The 21445-nt window shown below is 46.2% G+C and overlaps 1 protein-coding gene across 3 annotated transcripts in view; it reads right to left on the bottom strand.

Moving 5' to 3' along the window:
- Positions 1 to 21445, bottom strand: part of LOC126195101 (phospholipase A1 member A-like) — a 156752-nt gene that overhangs the window by 95033 nt on the left and 40274 nt on the right. For all 3 annotated transcript variants that reach the window (XM_049933570.1, XM_049933568.1, XM_049933567.1), the window contains one exon: positions 2532 to 2674. In XM_049933570.1, the coding sequence (XP_049789527.1) occupies positions 2532 to 2598 (67 nt within the window). In that variant the 5' untranslated portion in view covers positions 2599 to 2674. The remainder of the gene's footprint in view (positions 1 to 2531; positions 2675 to 21445) is intronic.

The following is a 21445-nucleotide window of genomic DNA, read 5'->3' as shown; positions in this document are numbered from 1 at the left end:
TGGACGGGTGACCATCCGGTCTGCTGAGCTCTGTTGGCAAGTGGGGTGCACTCAGACCTTGTGAGGCAAACTGAGGAGCTCCTTGATGGAGAAGTAGCGGCTCCTGCCTCATAAACTGACATACGGCAGGGAGAGTGGTGTGCTGACCATATGTTCCTCCCTGCACGCACCCAGTGACGCCTGTGGCCTGAGGATGACACGGCGGTCGGTCGGTGCCGTTGGACCTTCATGGCCTGTTCGGACGGCTGGTAGACAACATTTTCCGGACAATTTACTATCGAGGTACACATTCACTAGAATAATTTCCATAACCGTATGCGTGTGTGACATACGTCCTCCCAATTTACTACTACAAGTTTAAGTAACTTAATAAACACGTTATGCTGCAGAAGGGATCTTGACAATATATAGTTTATGAATAACAAAGATTTATGACGTCTTGGGTTCATGAGAATGGTCTCTATGTCTATTTAAAGTCCACTCAACTTTAATGGACACTGACACTATTCACTTTTTCACTAGAATTAGCCATTGCTCGTTAATATTCCGTTCGGACACTTTAAAGAAAAATATACTGATTCATGTTACATAATCAATACATATTATCAAAATGTATGTATGTGTGTTTGTATGTTCCACATCTCCCCCTAAACCATTTTAGCGATTACAACCAAACGTCGTATACATATCCTTTACTGTCAGGTAACAATCGCTGTGAAGGTAAGAATCACGTACCTGTCATAGTTCGAGACATAAAACGACGTAAACAATGAGATGCGAAATACTCCCGCATCATGTATGACATTTAAATTTATTACTTTTGTGCCACTAACTCTATTCGCAACAGATTTTGCAGCCAGTGGCGACATATTCCGCTGAATGTACCTAGAAAATTGTGTCATTGTACAACATATAGATCAGGCAATGTAACGTCATAAGCAGTGAGTTGCCTGAAAAACTACAGTGTCATGCATGACATTTAAATTAGTTACTCTACTCGGTGGTGGTGGTGGTTAGTGTTTAACGTCCCGTCGACAACGAGGTCATTAGAGACGGAGCGCAAGCTCGGGTTAGGGAAGGATTGGGAAGGAAATCGGCCGTGCCCTTTCAAAGGAACCATCCCGGCATTTGCCTGAAACGATTTAGGGAATTTGCAGACAGTATCTACATATGCCGCTGAATATACATATCATTGTAGAACACATAGTTCAAGAAATATGGCGTCATTTGCAATGAAATGCATAAAATAATGCCGCATCATGCATGAAGTTTTAATACATGTATTTTTAACTGCTAAGAGGAGTGAGTCGAGTCAAGGAAATCCGAGACACCTGGCCGCGCTTTTGATAGCTTTTAACTGTGAAGCGCAAACGGCTGTAAACGAAAACAATAGCCGTCTTATGCAGAGCTACGAAGAGGCGTTGCTTTAGAAACGTTTACAAAACCGTGTTGTAAACACGCTCAGCATACGGAAAGTGTACGTTTCTGCTAGAAAATTGGTAAAATTAATACCAGGGAAATTTCGGGTTTGACAGATAGTATTAAGTGTAAAATAACTACCTCGCCTCCCTATTCGCGCCTATTGGATTCGCTCCTTACTCATAGTTCGCTGCGTGATCCGATGTCCCAGATTGACATCCCACGCGTCTTTTGCAGTGGTCGAAAGCTCATCCCGCACTTTGGCTGACAGGACATCCCCGCGACACCATTGGTCTTGATCTTTGTTGATCTATAGTAGATACGGAACAGCAGCCGGTCAGATATTTACCAAAGAAAAATCGCCTAATAGCCCTATGTTTTCAGAAATTGCCGGCCGGTGTGGCCGAGCGGTTCTAGGCGCTGCAGTCTGGAACCACGTGACCGCTACGGTTGCAGGTTCGAATCCTGCGTCGGGCATGGATGTGTGTAATGTCCTTAAGTTAGTTAGGTTTAAGTAGTTCTAAGTTCTAGGGGACTGATGACCTCAGAAGTTAAGTCCCATAGTGCTCAGAGCCATTTGAAGCATTTTTTCAGAAATTATTTTATTTAGACGGCCAGTTCCTGCATCTCATTACTGCCATCTTCAGGCCCCTATGCACTCAATGTATAGACAGTCACACACGTCGACGGATTCATAAGCGGAGCGACCAGTATCTGGATTCCGTGAATTTTTTTATGGAGTGTGTACTTCGAAGTACATACCACAAAAAAAAATCACTAATGCCAGGTATTAATGGTTCTGGTTGCGCATACATCGATGTATCTGATCCTCTATACATACACTGCACAGGGGCCTGAACATTAATGAGATGCCGGAACTGATTGTCAAATAAAATAACTTCCGAAAGCGTACGGCTGTCTGGCGATTTTTCTTTGGTAAAAACCTTTCGTCTTGAGTGCAGCAGAGATGGGTAAAGGTAAGATTCGATACATCTGTACCCTTACAAGATTACGTTGAAACACAAAACATATTTGAAAATAAATTCACACTTTCAGTATAGGGCGAGGACGTTGCGGCAGATGTTGGTACTCCTGTCGGCAGAAGTGCCTACCTGTGGGCCCGGCAGCGGCGAGCAGCGCCAACGGCAGCAGCAGCAGTCGGGGCGAGGCGCCGTCCATGTCGGGCAGTGAGGGCCCTCGCCTCTTCGGGGCCTGGCGGCTCTCCAGCTAACGGGCCGCGGGACGCACACGCCGTCTGCAACACAAGCGGAGCCGCGACTCACTCAAGCGAAACTCGTGCGTCCCTCAGACGCCGTGCCGAATGTTCATTCCACTGACACGGACGCGGCCGCGCTCGCAGACTTGTCACTTTGTACAGTAGCGGTCAAAGAGATCTCTTTCGGCGACAGCAGAATGTAATGCAACAGCGGATAGCTCTTCTTCCTATTCGTACTTGTGATAAACGCGAACACACATTACTTCCGGCATTGCTGCGAGAAATTCTCTCAAGTACAGGATGTCCATAAAAGAAAGTCCCAGTTATAAAAAATGTTCAAATCTGTGTGAAATCTTATGGGACTTAACTGCTAAGGTCATCAGTCCCTAAGCTTACACACTACTTAACGTAAATTATCCTAACAAGGGAACCTCCACATCGCACCCCCCTCAGATTTAGTTATAAGTTGGCACAGTGGATAGGCCTTGAAAAACTGAACACAGATCAATCGAGAAAACAGGAAGAAGTTGTGTGGAACTACGAAAAATAAAAGCAAAATATACAAACTGAGCAGTCCATGCGCCAGATAGGCAACATCAAGGATAGTGCAAGCTCAGGAGCGCCGTGGTCCCGTGGTTAGCGTAAGCACCTGCGGAACGAGGTCCTTGGTTCAAGTCTTCCCTCGAGTGAAAAGTTTAATTTTTTATTTTCAGTTTATATGTCAAACTCTTACGTTTTCATCACTTTTTTTGGAGTGGTTATCACACCCACAAGAAAACCTAAATCGGGCGAGGTAGAAGAATCTTTTTACCCATTCGCCAAGTGTACAAGGTAGGTGGGTCGACAACATATTCCTGTCATGTGACGCACATGCCGTCACCAGTGTCGTATAGAATATATCAGACGTGTTTTCCTGTGGAGGAATCGGTTGACCTATGACCTTGGGATCAAATGTTTTCGGTTCCCATTGCAGAGGCACGTCCTTTCGTCTACTAATCGCACGGTTTTGCGGTGCGGTCGCAAAACACAGACACTAAACTTATTACAGTGAACAGAGACGTCAATGAACGAACGGACAGATCATAACTTTGCGAAAATAAAGAAAGTAAACTTTTCACTTTATTTTTTTTAATCTCATTTTGTTCGTTATAGTTCGTTGCAATTGTTCGTGGCGGACGTCCCCTGACGCCCATTGAAGTTCGTTATTGATCCATTCACTCAGCTTTTTTTTTTATTACAGAGGGCAGCTAACCCTCTGACCGAACACGCTGAGCTATCGTGCCGGCAGAAATTTTCACTCGAGGGAAGACTTGAACCAAGGACCTCTCGGTCCGCAGCTGCTCACGCTAACCACGGGACCACGGCGCTCCTGTGCTCACACTGTTCTTGATGTTGCCTATTTTGCGCATGTACTATTCAATTTGTATATTTTGCTGATTTTTTCGTAGTTCCACACAACTTCTTCCTGTTTTCTCGATTGATCTGTGTTCAGTTTTTCAAGGGCTATCCACTGTGCCAACTTGTAACTAAATCTGAGGTGGGTGCGATGGGGAGGTTCCCTTGTAATGACAAATACACACCCATGTCCGATGGAGGACTCGAACCTCCACCGGGACCCAGTTATAAATTTTATAGAAGCAACTGTAAGCGTTGTGGACTATTGGTTCAAGGGCACAATGAAACAGTAACTCAACAGTTTTAGATAAGTACTGCTTTGCTGTTTTCCCGCTTGCAGCACCACATACGCTACATACATTGCGGCCGGCCGCTGTGGTCGAGCGCTCCTAGGCGCTTCAGTCCGGAACCACGCTGCTGCTACGGTCGCAGGCTCGAATCCTGCCACGGCATGGATGTGTGTGATGTCCTTAGGTACGTTAGGTTTAAGTAGTTCTAAGTCTAAGGGACTGATGGCCTCAGATGTTAAGTCCCATAGTGCTCAGAGCCATTTGAACCATTTTTACGTACATTGCCTATCGAAAGCGCGGACCCCTAATGATATACAGGGTGCATCTTTCCACCGTGTACAAACTCTAGGGATTGATCGATGAGAGGATACGGTAGAAAAAATGTCTAATGAACTCCTGTCCGGAAATGCATGGTTTCCATGCTAGAGACCATTTACTCAATCATGCTTTGTTACAGAGACTGCGGTCTAATACGCGCTGTACCACGCAGTCACAGTTAGTGTTGATAATGGTTTCCATGTGCCTCAGCTCATGCTTGTACTTGCCGTGTTCTGTCTCACACGTTCACATCGAGCAGGCTGCATCCGAAGAGTGTGAAGGGCAGCATGAATACGCTGCTCCAGTGTCTCCACATCTGTAATGGGCTCTGCATACACGATACTTTTGACATGGACCCATAACACAGGGTGAGATCCGGTGAACGGGCAGGCCATGCAACTAGACTCCCTCGTCCGATCCATCGACCAGGGAAGACACGATTGAGAAGCTTCCGGACGTTAACGACGAAGTGGGCTGGAGTACCATGTAGCAACCACGTAACCCCTCGAATCACCAATGGCACTTCTTCCATCAGGGGAGGCCAAGTCATTCTCAAGATGCGCCGATAGTTCCGGCCTGTTAGGCGACGTAGAAGGAAGACTGGTCCCAAAATAGGGTCGCCAATTATCCGAGCCCACATATCCCGGCAGCACCGATGCTGATGATTCGCTGTCACCATATCATGGGGTTCTGCATACTATCCACAGATGGCTGTTATGAAAGTTGAAAATACCAATCACCGTAAAGGTGGCCTCATCTGTGAATAGATGGATGACACAAATCCCAGAATCGTCGTTGCCTGGTGAAGAAACCCGTGGCAAAATTGCTCCCGATGTGGAAAGTCTGTCGTTAGTAAGCCCTGCACACGCTCTAAGTGATGAGGATAGTAACAGTTGTCATGGAGAATGTCCCACACGAGCGTCTGGCTTACCCTATGCTGGCAAACAACTGCCTGGTACTGACACGGCGTCGCCTTCCACAGTGTTAATCACATTTTCCTCCAAGCCTGGTATCCGAACATTTCGGGGACGTCCTTCATGATTTCCTGCTTCCTGAAACGATCCTGTGTCAGACAAACGACGACGCACTGCTGCAAACATTGAATGCTGCTGTTGTCAGCGGGGATAGGTCTCCTGACACAATCTTGCCGCTCGCCGCCCGTTGTCATTTGCCTTTCCGTAAGTAAACACCAAGTCGGCAAGGTCTCGATTCAAATACGGAACCAAAAATGATTCAAATGTCTCTGAGCACTGTGGGACTTAACATCTGAGGTCATCAGTCCCCTAGAACTTAGAACTACTTAAACCTACCTAACCTAAGGACATCACACACAGCCATGCCCGAGGCAGGATTCGAACCTGCGACCGTAGCGGTCGCGCGGTTCCAGACTGAAGTGCCTAGAACCGCCTGGCAACTCCGGCCGGCGACGGAACCATTGCGCACAACGCTGTATCACATCCACTACAAGATGACAAAATGGTCCAAATGGCTCTGAGCACTATGGGACTTAACATCTGTGGTCATCAGTCCCCTAGAACTTAGAACTACTTAAACCTAACTAACCTAAGGACATCACACACATCCATGCCCGAGGCAGGATTCGAACCTGCGACCGTAGCAGTCGCGCGGTTCCGGACTGCGCGCCTAGAACCGCTAGACCACCGCGGCCGGCTACAAGATGAGTCACCACGAGAAGTGAATCGGACATAACATCACCAATTACTATGGCAAGAGGGAGTACCATCCTCTAGGAGAAAAGAATGTGTACTGCAACTGTGGCTGCATGGTACAGCGCGTATTAGACCGCAGTCTTTGTAGCAAAGCATGATTGAATAAATGATCTATGGGGTGCAAACCATGCATTTCCGGACGGAAGTTCATTAGACCTTTTTTGTTCCGTATCCTCTAATCGATCAATGCCTAGGGTTTGTGCACGGTGGAAAAAATCACCCTGTATATAGAAACTGTGGCTCGATGTCGACCACACGACACATGCGGCGCGAGCTGTGGATAGTGTTTATAACACTGGTCGTCAAACATTTTTGATCAAGAGCCAATACTGAGACTCTGGGCCTGTACTTTGGCTGCATCTGTACCGATATCGTTATTATTTAGGAGCATACATAACTTAGTATCTTATGAGCTCGCAATAGTTACAGTATGGGCGCGATCATGTGGCCACCAGCTCCTTAGTACCGCTCGTTAAAAGTCGGCACCATGCGAAACACTTCGTGTCGACTGTTCTCTGTTTCATATTGCTGCCACCCTCAACTACTCTATAGTTGTGACACTGACGAAGTGTTGTTGTTCGGTCTGTGTGCGTGACGGCTTACTAATTAATAACAGTAATTGTACTATATTTAAATGCCTTATGCAATATGAGACGCGGTCGCAAAAGTTTACTAAATATTTTGAATGTAATTTTCCTCCTACTAACTGCAATGTACACTACTGACCATTAAAACTGCTACACCACGAAGATGACGTGCTACAGACGCGAAATTTAACCGACAGGAAGAAGATGCTGTGAAATGCAAATGATTAGCTTTTCAGAGCATTCACACAAGGTTGGTGTCGGTGGCGACACTTACAATTTCCTGACATGAGGAAAGTTTCCAACCGATTTCTCATACATAAAGAGCAGTTGACCGGCGTTGCCTGGTGAAACGTTGTTGTGATGCCTCGTGTAAGGAGGAGAAATGCGTACCATCACGTATCCGAATTTGATAAAGGTCGGATTGTAGCCTATCGCGATTGTGGTTTTTCGTATCGCGACTTCGCTGCTCGCGTTGGTCGAGACCCAATGACTGTTAAATGGCTCTGAGCACTATGGGACTCAACTGCTGAGGTCATAAGTCCCCTAGAACCTAGAACTACTTAAACCTAACTAACCTAAGGACAACACACACATCCATGCCCGAGGCAGGATTCGAACCTGCGACCGTAGCGGTCGCGCGGTTCCAGACTGTAGCGCCAGAACCGCTCGGCCACCAGCGGCCGGCCCAATGACTGTTAGCAGAATATGGAATCGGTGGGTTCAGGAGGGTAATACGGAACGCCGTGCTGGATCACAACGGCCTCGTATCACTAGCAGTCGAGATGACAGGCATCTTATCCGCATGGCTGCAACGGATCGTGCAGCCACGTCTCGATCCCTGAGTCAACAGATGGGGACGTTTGCAAGACAACAGCCATCTGCACGAACAGTTCGACGACGTTTGCAGTATCATGGACTATCAGCTCGCAGACCATGGCTGTGGTTACCCTTGACGCTGCATCACAGACAGGAGCGCCTGCGATGGTGTACTTATGGTGCACGAATGGCAAAACGTAATTTTTTCGTATGACTCCAGGTTCTGTTTACAGCATCATGATGGTCGAATCCGTGTTTGGCGACATCGCGTTGAACGCACATTGGAAGCGTGTACTCGTCATCGCCATACTGGCATATCACCCGGCGTGATGGTATGGGGTGCCATTGGTTACACGTCTCGGTCACCTCTTGTCCGCATTGACGGCACTTTAAACAGTAGACGTTACATTTCAGATGTGTTACGACCCGTGGCTCTACCCATCATTCGATCCCTGCGAAACCCTACATTTCAGCAGGATAATGCACGACCGCATGTTGCAGGTCCTGTACGGGCCTTTCTGGATACAGAAAATGTTCGACAGCTGCCCTGGCCAGCACATTCTCCAGATCTCTCACCAACTGAAAACGTCTGGTCAATGGTGGCCGAGTAACTGGCTCGTAACAATACGCTAGTCACTACTCTTGATGAACTGCGGTGTCGTGTTGAAGTTGGCTGTACCTGTACACGCCATCGAAGCTCTGTTTGACTCCATGTCCAGGCGTACGAAGGCCGTCATTACTGCGAGTGGTGGTTTTTCTGGGTACTGATTTCTGAGGATCTATGCACCCAAACTGCGTGAAAGTGGAATGACATGTCAGTTCTAGTATAGTATATTTGTCCAATGAATACCCGTTTATCGTCTGCATTTCTTCTTGGTGCAGCAATTTTAATGGTCAGTAGTGTATTAAAACGGCTTAATTCAGTTTCATTTGCGTAGCTACGAATGTGAACCGCATTGAAGATGACCCTCAGTAATGCGTATTCACGAATCCATGTTACTTCGATGTCAAAATTTATACGTAGCAGCTGCATGGTACGTTCGCGCACGCCCGTGAGTTGCCAGTACTGGAGGAGAAACAACAAAAGAATCCTTCTACCCTGTGGTAAGCAGCCAACTTTACTCAGCTCACGGCCGAATGGACCAACAGTATGAAATCTACACTTTTAAGAAGTTCTTAACTATAGTTGACGTTTTGGATTCGGTTGTTAGTTGCTGGATGCTCGATATTATAAAATACTATTGAAAACCGCACGAATACTTGGTTCGGGCCTCATGCGGCTCGCGGCCCGTAGTTAGACGACCACTGTGTTACAGCGTTCACATGACCAACTACAAAAGAAGAACCATTACTAAGCTTCAATTAATTACAGATGAAAGTAGTAACTTTACTTACCTTACTCGCCAGTCACGTCTTTTTCATGCTTTATTCCTCTTGCTGTATAAGCCGCCGGCATCAATTACTTTTGCCCATAACCCTGGTACACCATCGCTACGTCAGTCAAAAACATCGTTAGAGTATCAAGAGAGTCAATTTTTCCATTTTTCCACGTAACCTCAAGTTCATATAACCGTGGTAGTCAAGTTGAAAATTTGTTTGAGTGTTCTTAGCGCACTTGTTTAGTTAAATCCGCCAAATCATTGTGTAGTTTCTTATTTAGCAGGGGCAGATTTGCATTTTAATATCTATGACGTGTAAAGTCGCATAGTCGTCTGTCATTTGTTTATTTCTTTCAAATAGTCTTTGTACGTTACTGACAGTACAGTTAGCTTTCTGTCGCCGAGCAGTGTGTCAGCAGTGCGCAAGTAGCAGCATTGCTACATTTACTAAGCAGTACTTGTATTTTAATAACCGTTTAAATTTTGTGTCGAATTGTTTGTGCTCTCTGTAGATTAGTTCAGACGTTCTTTGCACAGCAATATTTAGCATGGATAGGGACTGCGACTGCTGTGTTCGGATGTGGGCTGAGTTGGCATCCCTTCGCTCCCAGATTCAGGCAGTGTTGGCTTCGGTCACACAGCTTGAAGCTGTTGCCAATGAGCATCACTGTGGGGGTCCGGACGGGGGTTTGTCGGGGACAGCCAGCTCGTCCCACGGATCCCACGATCGGAATACGGCTGTGGCTGCCCGGGATACTGCCCACATGGAGGCTGACCCTTCACCTGTGGTAGAGTGGGAGGTCGTCTCGAGGTGTGGCAGGGGGCGAAAGACATTCCGGAGGGCTGAACGGAAGGCCTCTCCAGTTTGTCTGACGAACCGGTTTCAGGCTCTGTCTCCAGCTGATACTGATCTTCGGCCGGACATGGTTGCTTGTCCTGTTCCAAAGGTTGCCCTCTGTCTGCAATATCCGGGCGGTCGCAGAGGGTGATCAGGCGCGTAATAGGGCCCCTTAGGGATATGGCTGCAAGGGAGGGGAAGAAAACCAATGTGCACTCCGTGTGCATACCGGGGGGAGTCATTCCAGATGTGGAAAGGGTCCTTCCGGATGCCATGAAGGGTATAGGGTGCACCCATCTGCAGGTGGTCGCTCATGTCGGCACCAATGATGTGTGTCGCTATGGATCGGAGGAAATCCTCTCTGGCTTCCGGCGGATATCTGATTTGGTGAAGACTGCCAGTCTCGCTAGCGGGATGAAAGCAGAGCTCACCATCTGCAGCATCGTCGACAGGACTGACTGCGGACCTTTGGTACAGAGACAAGTGGGGGGTCTGAATCAGAGGCTGAGACGGTTCTGCGACCGTGTGGGCTGCAGATTCCTCGACTTGCGCCATAGGGTGGTGGGGTTTCGGGTTCCACTGGATAGGTCAGGAGTCCACTACACACAGCAGGCGGCTACACGGGTAGCAGGGGTTATTTAGCGTGGACTGGGCGGTTTTTTAGGTTAGATGGCCTCGGGCAAGTACAGAAAGGGCAACAGCCTCAAAAGGTGCGGGGCAAAGTCAGGACATGCGGGGACCAAGCAGCAATCGGTATTGTAATTGTAAACTGTCGAAACCGCGTTGGTAAAGTACCGGATCTTCAAGCGCTTATAGAAAGCACCGAAGCTGAAATCGTTATAGGTACGGAAAGCTGGCTCAAGCCAGAGATAAATTCTGCCGAAATTTTTACAAAGGCACAGACGGTGTTTAGAAAGGATAGATTGCATGCAACCGGTGGTGGCGTGTTTGTCGCTGTTAGTAGTAGTTTATCCTGTAGGGAAATAGAAGTGGATAGTTCCTGTGAATTATTATGGGCGGAGGTTACACTCAACAACCGAGCTAGGTTAATAAATAATTGGCTCCTTTTACCGGCCTCCCGACTCAGCAGCATTAGTGGCAGAACAACTGAGAGAAAATTTGGAATACATTTCACATAAATTTTCTCAGCATATTATAGTCTTAGGTGGAGATTTCAATTTACCAGATATAGACTGGGACACTCAGATGTTTAGGATGGGTGGTAGGGACAGAGCATCGAGTGACATTATACTGAGTGCACTATCCGAAAATTACCTCGAGCAATTATACAGAGAACCGACTCGCGGAGATAATATCTTGGATCTACTGATAACAAACAGACCCGAACTTTTCGACTCTGCAAGTGCAGAACAGGGAATCAGTGATCATAAGGCCGTTGCAGCATCCCTGAATATGAAAGTAAATAGGAATATAAAAAAGGGAGGAAGGTTTATCTGTTTAGCAAGAGTAATAGGAGGCAGATTTCAGACTACCTAACAAATCAAAACGAAAATTTCTGTTCGTCACTGACAGTGTTGAATGTTAATGGAAAAAGTTCAAGGCAATCGTAAAATGCGTTTTAGACAGGTAGGTGCCGAGTAAAACTGTGAGGGACGGGAAAAACCCACCGTGGTTCAACAACAAAGTTAGGAAACTACTGCGAAAGCAAAGAGAGCTTCACTGCAAATTTAAACGCAGCCGAAACCTCTCAGACAAACAGAAGCTAAACGATGTCAAAATTAGCGTAAGGAGGGTTATGCGTGAAGCGTTCAATGAATTCGAAAGTAAAATTCTTAGTACCGACTTGACAGAACTTCCTTGGATTTTCTGTCAAGTTCTGGTCTTACGTTAAATCAGTAAGTGGATCGAAACAGCATATCCAGACACTCTGGGATGATAATGGCATTGAAACAGAGGATGACACGCGTAAAACTGAAATACTAAACATCTTTTTCCAAAGCTGTTTCAAGAGGAAGACCGCACTGCAGTTCCTTCTCTAAATCCTCGCACAAACGAAAAAATGGCTGACATCGAAATAAGTGTCCAAGGAATAGAAAAGCAGCTGGAATCACTCAACAGAGGAACGTCCACTGGACCTGACGGAATACCAATTCGATTCTATACAGGGTACACGAAAGAACTTGGCCCCCTTCTAACAGCGGTGTACCGCAACTCTCTAGAGGAACGGAAGGTTCCAAATGATTGGAAAAGAGCACAGGTGGTTCCAGTTTTCAAGAAGGGTCGTGGAGCAGATGCGCAAAACTATAGACCTATATCTCTGACATCGATCTGTTGTAGAATTTTAGAACGTTTTTTGCTCGCGTACCATGTCATTTCTGGAAACCCAGAATCTACCCTGTAGGAATCAACATGGATTCCGGAAGCAGCGATCGTGTGAGACCCAACTCGCTTTATTTGTTCATGAGACCCAGAAAATATTAGATACAGGCTCCTAGATAGATGTCATTTTCCTTGACTTCCGGAAGGCGTTCGACACAGTTCCGCAATGTCGCCTGATAAACAAAGTAAGAGCCTACGGAATATCAGACCAGCTGTGTGGCTGGATTGAAAAGTTTTTAGCAAACAGAACACCGCATGTTATTCTCAATGGAGAGACGTCTACAGACGTTAAAGTAACCTCTGGCGTGCCACAAGGGAGTGTTATGGGACCATTGCTTTTCAAAATATATATAAATGGCCTAGTAGATAGTGTCGGAAGTTCCATGCGGCTTTTCGCGGATGGTGCTGTAGTATACAGAGAAGTTGCAGCATTAGAAAATTGCAGCGAAATACAGGAAGATCTGCAGCGGATAGGCACCCGGTGCAGGGAGTGGCAACTGACCTTTAACATAGATAAATGTAATGTATTGCGAATACATAGAAAAAAGGATCCTTTATTGTATGATTATGTGATAGCGGAATAAACACTGGTTGCAGTTACTTCTGTAAAATATCTGGGAGTATGCGTACGGAACGATTTGAAGTGAAACGATCATATAAAATTAATTGTTGGTATGGCGGGTACCAGGTTGAGATTCATTGGGAGAGAGAAAATGTAGTCCATCAACAAAGGAGGTGGCTTACAAAACACTCGTTCGACCTATACTTGAGTATTGCTCATTAGTGTGGGATCCGTACCAGGTCGAGTTGACGGAGGAGATAGGGAAGATCCAAAGAAGAGCGGCGCGTTTCGTTATAGGGTTATTTGGTAAGCGTGTTACGGAGATGTTTAGCAAACTCAGATGGCAGACTCTGCAAGAGAGGCGCTCAGCATCGCGGTGTAGCTTGCTGTCCAGGTTTAGAGAGGGTGCGTTTCTGGATGAGGTATTGAATATATTGCTTCCCCCTACTTATACCTCCCGAGGAGACCATGAATGTAAAAATAGAGAGATTCGAGCGCGCACGGAGGCTTTCCGGCAGTCGTTCTTCCCGCGAACCATACGCGACTGGAACAGGAAAGGGAGGTAATGACAGTGGCACTAAAGTGCCCTCCGCCACACACCGTTGGGTTGCTTGCGGAGTATAAATGTAGATGTAGATGAAGTTTTGAATAGATATTGGAAGAGGTAGGTCGTCCCTATCTCCTGGACGCTCCTCTCTTTTTTATCGACGATTTCACAGATTTCCGCAAGCGTTCGATGTTGTGTGTGTGGACAGATGGATCGCCCTATAACAAAAATTCAGCAGAACGATTCACAAATTTTGTGATCCCCTCCACTGGGGGTCGAACCGCACAGTAACCCTAGGTTCGGTGTGGGGCGGCGGTGGGGTAGGTGGACTGCTGTGGCCTGTTGTTGGGTTGTGAACCACTGAGGGCTATGGCGGAACGAAGCCTCTCCGTCGTTTCTAGCTCCCCAGTTTAATACACAATGCACACCTCATCAGGTGGACTAGTGTATCAGCACTACCAACAGAGAGGTCTAGTTGAGCAACAAGATTTTTTATTGTGATCCGTCGATCATCTCGAATGAGAGTGTCCGCACGTTCCAACGTCGCAGGAGTTACAGTAGTGTGCGGTCGATCGTCAAGCGGGAGATCAGACAGGTTTGCGCGACCTTGTTGCGATGATGACAGAACTGTCACCCAACGATCCACCGTGCTTTTGTTCACTGCAGGTCTCCGTAGACATTCTGCAAGCGCCTATGAATATCCTCGTTGCTCTGGTTTTCCGCCATAGGAAACACAATGACAGCTGTCTGTTTGGAACGCACCTCCATAACAGACGCCGTTTTGTAGTCTACGTATAGCGTCGCTACCAATCGGAACGTCACGAGACTACAGGGGCTGAAGCGGAAATACTCCACAACGTCCCACAACAAACTCCGCATTTTTTCAACCGAAATTGGTCTATTAGAAAAGTGTGTTGCATTTATGATTGAATGCCCCTAGTAGATTTCCTACCCAGTTTCATTGACAAATGATATTTTTCATCTCTCAGGTTTTATCGTCATTGTTGATTAACAGTGACCCAGTGGTATTGTTCAGGTGCTGGCAGCTGTGTCGTTATGTGTACTCGCTACCTGGATTCCAATCACACCTTTTCCAGAGCCGGCGCTGATATGTCACGAAACGCACATTCTCTGTCTTCCAGTGATGATCGGCGAGGTCTTAATAAACTGAGTTTAGGATCCCAAGCTTTACTTAAATTGGAACCTCTGTCACCGTTTATTAGGTTTTCCGACATCTTCATTTCGATAGACTTCTTAATTCAGCTTTCGCGAAAGCTTGGCTGTTGCATCACGATACTGCATTCGTTCTGTTTTACTTCATGATTTTATTCGAGGCAGTGCTCGGCGACAGTTGATTTGGTTTATTGTTTTTAATCGAGCGCAGCTCTGATCTTCCTTGCACCTACCCTTCACTATTCAAGAAGATTGATCGGATCGCGCCTCACATGGACAGCATGCCCGAAGAATTACAACTCCTATAAATAGCGTTCTGAAGGCAGGCGTTGCAGTCAAAATTAACAACGCATGAGACTGAGAACGGACATCAGCGTCACACACGAGTAAAGCAACCTAGCAAATCATCTGTCGCCTTGCAGACCTTCGACTATAATCTTAAAATGAAATACAACGAGAGAAACGTCATCGTGCAAACGCCAAATTTCTGGCACAGCTTATTTAACCAGTCTGTCGAAATTAAGATGTTGGTATTCCTAATAAAACAGAATGGAGGTTTCAATTTAAGCAAGGTTTTGGATTCGGCACTCACTTTGGCGCCGGGATTCGAACTTGGCTATAAAGAACGACGCAAGACCAACACTACTTCCCACACTGATAGGAGTCCAGGCAGACAATACACTATTCTGCCAGGTAAGTTGTATAACAATACAGCTCGCAACACCTATGGAAGACGAGTGGGTCGGCTGTCGAAAGATTGTGCAGAAAAAACGAATCCACAACTCGACTGAACACTTGAAAGCACATCTTTTAATATTTTTCATTTGTAAAGCATTAGGGTAGCTCCGTTTTTGGCGTATCGTAAGACTCAGTACTTACGACTGGATTATCGTCAGTAGTGAACCAAAGCGATATAGCCTGCCGATGTTCTCTAGGAAATTATTTGTTTCATACTTCGGGAGACAGACGTCGTAGCTGTTTTGTCTCTCTTATGTGGACTGAGCTCGCCTGAAAGGGAAAAAATTCTTGGTGCTGGAGGGAATTGTGGTAGCCTGCAGCAAACAACCACTTTCAGCTTGTTTACTAATTAATAAGTTATAAATGTACCGAGAAAGAGGTAATTGTGCTTCCTGAAATCACAGGCGTCTTCAACAATTGTTGATAAACGTTAGATTAACGATGTGTTACGAGTCAACTTGGAAATGACAAGAAAAACATTACCGAAGCCCCAGAAAGAGCTCACTCGCAACACACTCGCCGCTCAAACTACATCCGTACTTTCAGGACAGCCCTGCTGTTCATACTACACATCAGTACCTTATCGGATAGTATCAGTTCCAATCTCAGGCTATTCGAAAATGATACAGTTATCTAGACGGTCACCTTTACTTAAGATTTTACAAACAGCGTCTAGATGGTGCAAATGGCTCTGAGCACTATGCGACTTAAATTCTGAGGTCATCAGTCGCCTAGAAATTAGAACTAATTAAACCTAACTAACCTAAGGACATCACACACATCCATGCCCGAGGCAGGATTCGAACCTGCGACCGTAGCGGTCGCTCGGTTCCAGACTGTAGCGCCTAGAACAGCACGGCCACTCCGGCCGGCGTCTAGATGGTGCTACTGAGATCTGACCCTACAACTGCTTTAACATTTTGTCATTTGTTATTGGTAAATCAATACCAACTCAGGCAATGTCCAAGTACTTTACTTACAGTGAGTGTAGGATGCTTTTTTAATTTTATTTTCATTTTAAATCCATGCTTCGAATCGTTTCGTTCAATTTTGGTAGTTAATGACCTCCAAAAAGACTGTTCAGATTGCATTTGGAGCATTTTGTGATGGTCGTGCTTCCTCTACTGATTAATTATGTGAAGGTTCGACTAAACTCGAATGTTTCAAAAAACGGATTGACGTGTGACTAGCCGCTAATTGCAGTACATTCTGTTTTCTGTCAACGTTTAGCTGTCTTTTGTCGATTGGTGTAAAGAAATGCTCAAACAATTACACCAAGGAAATGCAAACTCTGTGCACCACACGTCGTAACGGGAGGCGAAACTTGAATATATCCTACTGCCCTCCATACATGCGAATCACAGCCACACATTGGAGCTCAGGCAGCTCAGACAACACTGAGTTACGGCTACGTCCAGAGAGGGCACAAAAAGGCAATATGTATTTTGTGATTCCACAATATGTTAATAAAAAACACTGAGGAGCCAAAGCAACTCGTACACCTGCCTAATATCGTGTAGGGACCCCACGAGCAAGCAGAAGTGTCGCAACACGACGTGGCATGGACTCGACTAAGGTCTGATGTAGTGCTGGAAGAAATTGACACAATTAACCCTGTTAGACTGACCAAAATTCGTAAGTCTGCGAGGGGTTGGAGCCACTCTGTACCAGTTCTGGACGTGCGGGGTGTCGCATTGTTCTGTTGGAATTACCCAAGTCGGCCGGAATGTACAATGTACGTGTCACCTGTCAAAGTCGCAACTAAACGTAACAGGGGTCCCATATCACTCCCGCTGCACGCGCCCCACACCGTTACAGAGCCTCCACGAGCTTGAACAGTCCCCTGTTGACAGGCAGGGTCCATGGACTCATGAGGTTGTCTCCATACCCGTAAACATCCATCCGCTCGAAACAATTTGAAACGAGACTCACCCAACCAGGCAAAATGTTTCCAGTCATCAATAGTCTAATGTCGGTGTTGAAGGGCCGAGGCGAGGCGTAAAGCTTAGTGTCGTGCAGTCATCAAGGGTACAGGAGTTGGCCTTCGGCTCCGAAAGCCCATGTCGATGATGTTTCGTTGAATGGTTCGCACGCTGACACTTGTCGATGGCCCAGCATTGAAATCTGCATCAATTTGCGGAAGGATTGCACTTTTGAACGATTCTCTTCAGTCGTCGTTGGACCAGTTCTTGCAGGATCTGCTTCCGGTCGCAGCGATGTTGGAGATTTGATGTTTTAGCGCATTCCTGATATTCACGGTACACTCGTGAAATGTCGTACGGGAAAATCCCCACTTCATCGCTACCTCGGAGATGCTGTGTCCCATCGCTCGTGCGCCGACTGTAACACCACGTTCAAACTCACTTAAATCTTGATAACCTGCCATTGTACTAGCAGTAACCGGTCTGACAACTGCGCCAACCGCAGCGCCGTCTTCTGCTTGTTTACATATCTCTGTATTTGAATAGACATGCCTATACCTGTTTCTTTGGCGCTTGAATGTAAATCGCAAGCGGACTTAAGCCGACGAACGGCTCCACTCAGTATCAGCGTCAGTATGAATAGAACGTCAAGACAAAATCGAGGCCGTGTCTGAAACCTATGCCATCTCTCAGTTTAAACATTATTGTTTTTTGTAAACTATGTTGTTTTAGACTGTCTTTAAAAATCGAAGTGAAATAAATTTTGTCTATTTTTGTTTGACCACAAAAATGTAGTTAATAATGAATGTTATTATTTGCCCGATAAGCTCCGTTATATTGTATTTAGACTATTACGTTTTGCAATTTTTATACACTATATGATCAAAAGTATCCTGACACCCCCAAAACCATACGTTATTCAAATTAGGTGCATTGTGCTGCCACCTACTGCCAGGTACTCCATATCAGCGACCTCAGTAGTCATTAGACATCGTAAGGGAGCAGAATGGGGTGCTCCACGGAACTCACGGACTCCGAATGTGGTCAGGTGATTGGGTGTCACTTGTGTCATGTCTTACGCGAGATTTCCACACCCCTAAACATCCCTATGTCCACTGTTTCAGATGTGATAGTGAAGTGGAAACGTGAAGGGACACGTACAGCACGAAAGCGTACAGGCCGAACTCGTCTGTTGAGGGACAGAGACCGCCGACAGTTGAAGACGGTCGTAATGTGTGATAGGCAGAAATCTATCCAGACCATCACACAGGAATTCCAAAGTGCATCAGGATCCAATGCAAGTACTGTGATAGGCGGGAGGTGAGAAAACTTGGGTTTCATGGTCGAGCGGCTGCTTATAAGCCACACATCATGCCGGTAAATGCCAAAGGACGCGTTGCTAGGTGTAAGAGGTGTAAACATTGGACGACTGAACAGTGGAAATACGTTGTGTGGAGACACGAATCACGGTACACAATGTGGCGATCCGATGGCAGGGTGTGGGTACGGCGATTGTTCGGTGACCGACATCTGCCAGAGTGCAGTGCCTACAGTATAATTCGGAGGCGGTGATGTTATGGTGTGGTCCTGGTTTTCATGGAGGGGGCTTGCATCCCTTGTTGTTTTGCGTGGCACTATCACAGCAGAAGTCTACATTGATGTTTTAAGCACCTTCTTGCTTCCCACTGTTGAAGAGCAATTCGAGGATGACGATTGCATATTTCATCACGATTGAGCATCTGTTCAAAATGCACGACCTGTGGCGGAGTGGTTACACAACAATAAAATCCCTGTAATGGACTGGCCTGCACAGAGTCCTGACCTGAATCCTGTGGAACACCTCTGGGATGTTTTGGAACGCCGACCGACTCACCGACCGACTCTCGCTAGTGCAGCACTCCGTGAAGAATAGGCTGCCATTCCCCAAGAAACCTTCCAGCACTGATTGACCGCATGCCTGCAAGAGTGGAAGCTGTCATCAAGGATAAGGGTGGGCCGACACCATATTGAATTCCACCATTGCCGATGGAGGGCACCACGAACTTGTAAGTCATTTTCAGCCAGGTGTCCGGATACTTTTCATCACGTAGTGTATAAGGTAGGGAGAGGCATAAAGCTTCGCGTTGGCCACCGTAGAACTTATTTAGCATCTGTAGTAATATCGACCGAGAGAGAAATACTTTACTGTTATATTAATTAATGCTTTCATTGACTTTATACAGGAAAACCTTTTACTGTTCACAAAAATATCATAAGCGCCTACGTTAGTCTATGCCAAGTCTCAAGTTGGGCTTTAAGTCAAAATTCAGTAAGAAAATGTTGAGATATTTTACTGCTCAGCTTTTCTGATGTTCTGAAAGTGAAACAATTTAAATCGTTGCAGATCGTACGCCTTTTGCACGGTTAGTTTAAATTCATATTTGCCACGTAATGGTGGCGGCTGTAGCTCGTCAGCGATGATGCTCGAACAGCTAAAAATGCTAAATGCTGAAAAATTTTAGTCAATTTCACATGGAACAGTAGTTACAGTGCACAAATAATTCCAACAGGGGGTCTATAATCACATATAGTAATATTTATGATTTATGAGACACACACACACACACACACTTTATTACTGAAACAGATACAGTTCCACCATTAACATCGAAAGTAAACAGGAGAGAGAGCGAAGTTTGTAATGGCGCTGCAGGCATGGACTGTGCGGCTGGTCCCGGCAGAGTTTCGAGTCCTCCCTCGGGCATGGGTGTGTGTGTTTGTCCTTAGGATAATTTAGGTTAAGTAGTGTGTAAGCTTAGGGACTGATGACCGTAGCAGTTAAGTCCCATAAGATTTCACACACATATGAACATTTTTGTAATGGCGCTCTTGTAATAACAAAAAATTAACATGACTTCATACATTATTATACAGGTTGTATATAAAGTCCGGGAACACTTCCAATTATTTATTGCACAAGAACCAAACATTGTACATGTGGTGTCACCGCTAGACACCACACTTGCTAGGTGGTAACTTAAATCGGCCGCGGTCCTGTAGTACATGTCGGACCCGCGTGTCGCCACTGTGTATTCGCAAACGTAGCGCCACCACAGGGCAGGTCACAAGACACGGACATGACCTCGCCCCAGTTGTACGGACGACATAGCTTGCGACTAGACCTACCAAGTATTCCTCTCATTTGCCGAGAGACAGATTAAATAGCCTTCAGCTAGTCCATCGCTACTACCTAGCAAGGCGCCATGTGTATCATTGCTAATTGCTTACTACTATGCAAGAGATGTATTTCAACAAGAACAAGACTACATTAAAGTTAAGTATTATTAAAATCTCTCTTCTTTTCTTTATAGTTTTCATCCAGTCTCCTGTTTCAGAATTTACGCCCGTCTGCGTTAGTTTCGCGTGCACCTAGCCACTCATTGTGTCGAGACCTTAGGGAATCGACACAACAATATTTTGGCGCCGAGGAGTGGTGCCGCGCCCACGTTGCAGTCTTTGTGTTATACTTGCTCTAATTTGTTTGTGTCATGGCTTCGCCGCAATCTCCAGATGTACTGTCCGAATTTTTTCGCTTGCAGAATCAGCAGACGCAGGCGTTATTGGAAGCCCTTGGACAGCTCGTCCAGGGTCAACGTGCGCTGCAAACCGATGCGGCGGCAGCCGTTTCATCGCTACCGCAGCCACACACCGCTGTCGCACCGCCATTTAGGCCCTTTGAGGCCCATAACGAGAGCTGGACTGAGTGGGCCGATCAGTTCAACTTCCACCTCACTGCTTATGGAATTCAAGGTAAAGAGCGGCAGCCGTTTTTGCTTTCTTGTGTCGGTGTGTCTACCTACCGGGTGATAGTGAAATTGTTTCCCCGACGCGACGTAGCAACTCTGTCCTACGAGGAAATTTTGTCGGCTTTAGATGCCTATTTCAAAGAAACAGTAAATGTAGTTGCCAAACGGTATACGTTTTTTCGTACAAAACGTACGGCCGGTCAGACTAATAGGGAGTGGGTAGCAACTTTGCAAGGCCTTACTAGAGACTGCGCGTTTGCCTGTGAATGTGGCCTCCCATATTCAGATACTATGGTGCGTGATGCAATTGCACAGAACGTTTCTGATGTTCGCATACGGGAACAGATTTTGAAACTCGTTAATCCCTCCCTGCAACAAGTGATAGACATA

This window comes from Schistocerca nitens, chromosome 7 (assembly GCF_023898315.1).
Source record: "Schistocerca nitens isolate TAMUIC-IGC-003100 chromosome 7, iqSchNite1.1, whole genome shotgun sequence".
Lineage (NCBI taxonomy): Eukaryota > Metazoa > Arthropoda > Insecta > Orthoptera > Acrididae > Schistocerca > Schistocerca nitens.
Note: the sequence above shows the minus strand (reverse complement) of the source record. Positions and strands in the feature narration are given on the sequence as shown.